Source organism: Panthera uncia, chromosome E1 (assembly GCF_023721935.1).
Source record: "Panthera uncia isolate 11264 chromosome E1, Puncia_PCG_1.0, whole genome shotgun sequence".
NCBI lineage: Eukaryota > Metazoa > Chordata > Mammalia > Carnivora > Felidae > Panthera > Panthera uncia.
In genome coordinates this window covers 5,460,487-5,467,867 of record NC_064814.1, presented here as the reverse complement: position 1 = coordinate 5,467,867, position 7,381 = coordinate 5,460,487, and the positions used below count along the sequence as shown (strand labels likewise).

General features: G+C 44.0%; 1 protein-coding gene across 2 annotated transcripts in view; it reads left to right on the top strand.

Moving 5' to 3' along the window:
• Window positions 1–3,871: 3,871 nt before the first annotated feature.
• The window catches only part of UNK (unk zinc finger), a 33,166-nt gene continuing 29,656 nt past the window's right edge, over window positions 3,872–7,381 (top strand). The window contains exon 1 of one of the 2 annotated variants that reach the window (XM_049635708.1): window positions 3,872–4,083. In XM_049635708.1, coding sequence (XP_049491665.1) covers window positions 3,980–4,083 — 104 coding nt within the window. In that variant the 5' untranslated portion in view covers window positions 3,872–3,979. The remainder of the gene's footprint in view (window positions 4,084–7,381) is intronic. The other variant, XM_049635707.1, reaches the window with a different exon arrangement.

The window sequence follows — 7,381 nt, the reverse complement described above, 5'->3', positions numbered from 1 at the left end:
CCGCTTTTATACCCACGCTTCACGCTGCGTCTCTGCGTCATAGGGGATTCATTTGCATACACCAACGACTTTTTCTATTGGCGGGAGCTTTCGCCGACGCGCTGACATCCCCGACACAAAGGCCGTGCTTCGGCCCCGCTCCCGGATTGGTGGGTATCTAGGCCGCTGATTGGCTGTTAAAGTGGCCTGATGATTGGATGAATGCAAAGAGGAATGGGCGAATCAGAGGTTAGCACGAAGCGGCTCTTCTGATTGGATAAAATGAAGCTATGTTTGGATCCTTCCCTTGGTTCCAAAGCTCTACAATAGAAAGTCAATGCAAATGAATTGCATTGGTCTCTATCAGGGCTTAAGGGTACGGGATGGGCAGGAGCCTAACCATAGATGCATCTCGCTAATAAAATGCAGGAGGAGAAGTTACTTTAAGGAAGTTTTTGCAAATATTTTCCGTTGTAAAATAAAATGTGTTCCCTGTGATTATTTACTTTCACATTTTGATAGTTATGTACACAGTGTACAAAATTAGAATTCAGCAAATCGTATTACATCACCAAGTATTTTAGACATCACGCATATACATTTTAATCAAAAGGCAGTTCTTTTGTTTGGTGGTGTAGGTAGGAGTAAATAGTAGATACAAAGAAAAATGTCAATAAATGATTTTATGCTTCCTGTTCTGTATGTTCTCAGACCATCACAAATTACATTACATTGTAATTTCAACATGCTTAAGAAGTAACCTACTAAGCAGCATATTTTGAATTACCTAATTCAACTGAATGAAATGACTACAGCCAGAATGGGAATAGTCCTAGAACAGCATTTGCATGTCCATAAAGAATAAAGAAAACTAAATTAAATATGTGTCCTTGTATTTAATGGTATATTCTGGTAGATATTTCAAGAAACGTGACAAATGTATAAAAATGGTAATCCCTACCTTTGCCTAAATAAATGTCTTTGATATTTTGTAATACTCAGTTCTCCTGATGACACAGGTATATAAAATATCAAAGCAGGCTTAAGGTTAAGACCAGCCAAACAAAGCTCAGAACATTGAAATAGAGCTTTGGGCATTTTACTCCATTGTTCCTACTCTGGCTTCACAGAATTTTTTTCACAAAATTTTTATTTTTAAGTAATCTCTACACCCAGCATCGGGCTCGAATTCACTACCCTGAGATCAAGAATCACACGTTCCACTGACTGAGCTAGGTAGGCACCCCTGAATATTTTTAAATTTACCAAAATAAAAGGTGTAGATGTTAACCAGATAATTTGTGTACATAAAGACAAATACCTCAAAAATTTACTTGTGACACTGAAGGTCTCCTCTATCAACAGTGAGGGGGAAAATGCACAATTTGAAAAATCGGGTATGGCAAAAATGGCTTTGACCCAATCTCCGGTATCAAATTCCTCTCATTTCAGCCCTCTCAATCTTAACAGATACAATTTGTATTTAATTATCACATACCTAAACTTTTATGCGACAATTTGGTCAACCTTAATTTCTGCATTCTTCCCAAAATTTACGGTAGGGCAAAAATTAAGCTTTCTGTTTCATTCATTTGATGCTAAGAAACCAAGATGGAGACTCTCGCCCTGTCCTCAGAACCTGTGTAAAGCCAAGAATCAAGGTACTGGTTAGATCCCACATAGAAAGCCGTCGAATGATCTGGGATGTAACCAGAAAAATACCCTGCAAGGGTTAACTTTTTTTGACCGCCCAAATGTACTGGAGAAGAAATGGGCTCGCAAGTTAACAATCCTTTTGTGTTCCAAGGATTTTCTAAAAGATCCAGAATCCTGTCTGTCCCAAGCCTCCAGAGGACAGACACTCCGGTTTTGTTTTTCTTTTTGCAGTTAATTACTAGAGGAGAACTAAAATTGCCCCATGAGAAGCTAGGTATAGATTTACATTTATCCATTTAAAGGATGGTTAGTGAAAATAGTTTCTTTCTTCCTCGGGCGGTTATACAGATTTCTTTTTTTCCTAAATTGGTACCGGGGCAGAAAAGACAACACAGGAAATGGGGAAGAACTGAAAATGTTTATACAATCAAAACAATGTACAAGTGATGCAGCATGTAAGCTACTTAGTCCTTGTTCTGCCATGTGCTTGCTGAGTAACTCTGTGCAAATTCTCTAAGTTTCGGTTTCCTCTTTTGTAAATAAAGCAGTTTGGATGATATCATCTCCCAATTTTACCAGTACCAACTCATTCTGAGGCTTATGGTATACACTTACTGAAAGCCTAGTGCTATGAACTGTATTTCTTCATTCAAATCACACTCGGGAATTTTGGGAATAACATACAAACCAATTACCTGGATTTAGTAACAGGGTTAAAGCAATACTACAACTTTTATTTGTCCTTTTGGAATTTTTTTTATCTTCACACGCCCCTAGTGGTTAAACAGTTGATTTGGCCTGTTTGGGAAATACCAGTTTCTCAACCTTGTAGGCTGACAATTTGGCTTCTGATGTGAGGCTATTCGGAACTAAATAAAATAAGTATGTGTCATTCTTAAGCATTAACGATTTTCCGTTCACCCCACCCTCCGTCACTCCCAAGATTACCGGGAATGTTTTCCTTTACGTGACAATCATTAGTTAACAAAATCCTATCTAATCATGTATAAATCGGTCTTAAAAACAATGGATTCAAATAGACTCAATACGGAAAACAAATTAATTAATTTATTTTGAGGGGGAGAGAGAGAGAGCACACGAGATGCGGAGAGGCAGACGGGCTCCAGGCTCTGAGCTGTCAGCACAGAGCCAGACGACGCAGGGCTCGAACTCACTAGTTGTGAGATTATGACCTGAGCCAAAGTCGGATGCTTAACCGACTGAGCCACCCAGGTGCCCCTGGAAAACGAAGTTAAATGACAAGTGTCAATGCATCACGAAGAGCTTTGTAAAGCTCACAGCGTGCCTAGGTCAGAGAAATTGGATTATTTTACAAAATCCACGTTGTGAACTTTGCTGGACTAGCGGGAAGCAAGGACGAGAAACACAGAAAGCCTGCCAACCGGAGCACAAAACTGTAGTGGATTATTAATTGCCCCGCCCCTACTCAAACCCAAGATCTGCCTTTGGACCCTGTGTGACACTTCTCAACACCCCTGCAACTTGCCAGTGTAATTGAGACTGTTCTAGACGGAGATTAAATTCGTCTTTGGCCCCTAATGTACTGGAAACAAGTTGGTCAGGCCAGGTGTCAAGTTGAGAAGGGACCCAAGTGGAGTTCCAGGTTTCAGGGCGGGTAAAGGTTTATGAAGCGCCTCAGCAAAGATGCGGGAATACTGTGCCGTGTAGCGCTACTTTAGCAAAGATTTCTAAGACTGACTTCTAGCAGACACACTTTCTTTCATGCCTCCCCAGCTAGGCGGGCCCCAAGAATAAGGATGTTGGAGAAGTACTGCAGGTGTCTGCAGCACAAAGGCCCAGAACTAAAAACGGACAGTACAGGTTCTTAAGCACACGGTTGGGGCCGGCATCAGAACTGAGCCCAAACTCTACTAACTCCGGTGGCGAAGTAATCATTACACTGTAGGCAATGAAATTATACTTGAGACTGTTTCACAGAAGTCGGTAGGGCCTCTGTAGCTCTGAGCGCCTTCTTCTCCAGGAAGTCCAGTTTCGAGGAAAGCTCCTCTGAGAAACTGGAAACGCACTGGCAAAAAGGAGAAACGGCGCGGGACTGCAATCCCCACAAGTCGTGGCGGGCCGTCAGCATCCGGGACACCGTCTGCAAAGATCCCTGGGTATTGTGGTCCATTCCTTCGGCAGCAACCCTCTGCCGACGGTAAAATTCCTACCGAACCGAGGACCACAACTCCCAGCAACCCTTGCTGCTGTGCGGGGGGTCTTCACGTTCTCGTGGCGCGGCGCAGGCGCACTAGGTCCTCGGCGCGGACCGCGCAGACTGAATAATAAAAGGGGAGCGGCGAAGAGGCAGGAAGACAGGACCATGTCGAAGGGCCCCGGGCCCGGCGGCTCCGCAGCTTCCTCGGCGCCCCCGGCCGCTACCGCTCAGGTGCTGCAGGCACAGCCCGAGAAACCGCAGCACTACACGTACGTAGAGCCCCCCCCGCCGCGCGCGCACGCCTGACGTCAGCGGCCAGCGTGAGTCACGCGCGCAGGGAGAGCGCGAGGCGGCCTCTCCCTCCCCCCCTTCCTCCTCCGGCCCGGCCCAGACCGGTTCCAACCTGCTGGGGCCGGTCCCAACCGCCTCTAACTGCCACCAACCCCTGGTCGGGCCGTGGGGCGGGAAGCTCGGTCCCCGCCGCTGAGTGGGGAAGGCGGGAGCGCGGGGTGCGGAGAGCACACATCTCAGGCCAGGCCTTTGAGGCCTAACTGTTCCTCAGACCGTAAAACCACAGTCTCAGGCACTCGCGGGGGCGATAAGAAGCCCAGGACACGGCCAGGACGAGTGCCCTGGGGGGCCAGCCCTAGGGCCGCTGTGAATGACGGTTGGCGCGAGGTCCTGTCAGGCGCCCCGCGCACTCTACCCCGGAGGCCTTTTGTGTCCCCGAAGCCCGTGTGTTGCGTACGGCGGCCCTTCTTGCTGGAACTCGCGGGGACAGCTGACCCGGCCTGAGTCCGGGGCCACGAGGGCGACGGGGTTCGAGCGTGCCCCCAGCCCCAGCACTCCCACCGCAGGAGTCCAGCGAGATGGGAACCTGCTGGTGTCTGAGCGGAGGTCCCCGTCTCCTCTTTATGTCCTTTCAAAGCACGCTCAGCGACCACCTAGCGCTAGGTGCCTCGGGAGAAAGAGATACAGAGGCGGGCCCTCCTGTTTAGCAAAATGTTGGTTTCCAATTTCCCTGATGCTCTTCGAGTGCCTCCCAGGTGCTGTGTATGTTTAGAAGGATCCCCAGGTGGACCTGAGGCTGCCTGGAGATTTGGAACCTGGGGGTCGAAAAACCCTTAAGAGCCACACAGTAATGCCGCCTGGTGAGCCGAGCGCAGGGAGCCCCTGTTGGAGTAGAAAGAATCAAAACTAGACAGGAGGAGCTCCTGTTTGTCACTCACAGAAGTAAGCCCCATTGGGAAACCGTTCTGGGATTGGGGGAACATCGGTTTTAGAAAGTGTATTGGTTTCTTTGTGAGATTCCCTGCTATTGGTTGAAAGGAGTGGAAGCTTTTTCTTGGCTACAGTCCGACTCACGTTAACCATTACTTTTCTATTGAGGCCATTGCTTTGCTGGTCCTTTATTACTGGAGTTCTTTCGGCCATTCTTCCATTGGTTTTGGTGAAATGCTCTTACCTCCCGAGAATACGGATCAAGTTGAGTGATGTGGTCAAGCAGTAGTATGGTTTTGATTTGAAAATCTGCAGATTTCACATAAACTGGAGCGTCTTTATATAATCTGTGGTTGCTTGGATCATATTTTTCCGTAAAATACGTATAATATCTTGAGTAACGTTTCGGCAACCTCTGTTGTTACTGAGTATGCTGTGGAATTTATATTGGAAGGGCTTTCTTATAATTTTGAGTTGACAGATGAAACAAGATAACATCTGTGTAAGTGTTAATATCTGAGTTTTTGTCCTACAGACGCTCATTTGTTTAAAATCTGTCTTTCCATTCCTTGTTGGGTAAGTGCAGAGTAATCATCAGTCTTGGCTGTTGCGGTGGCTTTAGTAATCAACAGAAGTAGATGAAACAAACGCCCAAGCCTGATTGGGTGGATTGGAGGTTGTAGGTGTTGCATCTTCTATTTCATGTTAACTGTTCATTTGTGTGTATGTTTGTTCTCATGAGCAAAAATCAGAGGTGGACATCCTTTGTCTTCCTTGGTAGATTTATGGGCATTCAGATGATTTGGAAAACTTCATTCCCCTGTCATGCCAGCTCTGAGTTGCAGGGAGCTTGAGCATACAGATGATGCCACCTGTACCCTTACTGGCACTGATTTTTTTTTTTTTTTTTAAGGTGAACCCATTTGTTATCCCTGGGGGTTAGAATACAGGAATATTTTTATTTTAATATTTGCTTTAAAAATTTGAGCTGGCCAGCATTTTTAAAAATTCTTCCTCATAAGCATGAACTTCCAGAATTTATACCAATCTGAATATGGCCTTATGTTGCATCGATCCCATTGTGGAATACAGATACAGACCCTTTGTTTTTTTAAATGTCTGTATTTAACTTTTTTTTTTTTTTACTTTTTCAAACTTGGACATAAAGTACACTAACTTTGTGTATTTTTTGTGCCTGATATTATTTGAGATTATGTGATATGCAATAATCTGGAAGAAATATGTGTTAAAATTGACTGCCACTCAGAACACCTGGCTGGCTCAGTTGGAAGAGCACGTGACTCTTGATCTCGAGGTCGAGAGTTCGAGCCCCATAATGGGTGTAGAGATTGCTTAAACATGAACAAACTTTAAAAATTTTTAAAAATTGAGTGCCATTCATCATAATGGCAGACAATCTTGGCAAACACAGTTGAATCCACCAAAAACAAATATTGCCTTTCCGTGGGCTTGTCTTCTTGCCCCCGCAAAGTCCTGGAGTTTAAACTATCTTTTTCCTAAACCAAGAAGATTATTCGTGACATAGTTTGAAGAATAATTATTTTGTTGGTCTTTTTTTTTCTCTAAATTTGTGAATAATCTTGCTTTAAGAAAAAACTTTGAAATAATTCTTTTAGCAAATTGGTGTGGTAGGCACTTGTGCTAGACTTGAGGAATCCTACCCTTTAGAAAATGCCTATATTAGTTAACTCTTTTGTACAGCTTCAAGCATTTGATTAGCATGCAGTAAAAGGATAATGTGCACGTAGTAGTCCTCTTCTACTTGACATCTTGCTAGGTAATTTGTTTTGTTTTCAGAACAAGTCCATCTTGTATATTGTAGTAGAATTTTATAAAAGCAGATTTAAGAATGGGAAATTTCAGAGCAATTACGTTCCAAAATGTATCTACTATTTACTTAACTTTGGACTTTTTGCTGTATAACAGTTACATTATTAAAAGTATATAGTTGAATAAAAAGGAAAAGTATACAGTTGAAAGATCACCAAAAAACCTGCCTTCCAAAATAACCAGGTTTCTGACTCATTATTCTGTCCCTGTAAGAGGTTGTAAGCCTTAAAGACATTAGATCGTTTTTGGATTCCTTCACCTGCAGTTGATCCTCAGACTTCTTAATACCTTTGGGGTAAAGGAAAATGAAATTCTAGTTCAGTGACGGTTTCTTGGAGTTTCTGGCCACTGGGTGATTTCTTATAGGTAGACAGAGGATAAGTGCTTTATGACCTCATCTAGCCACGTGTCATTTTAACTTAGGACTGTTCCCTGGGCATCTTTAAACCAGGATAACGTAGCAGTATTTCCATACATAACTATTTTGAGGCAAAT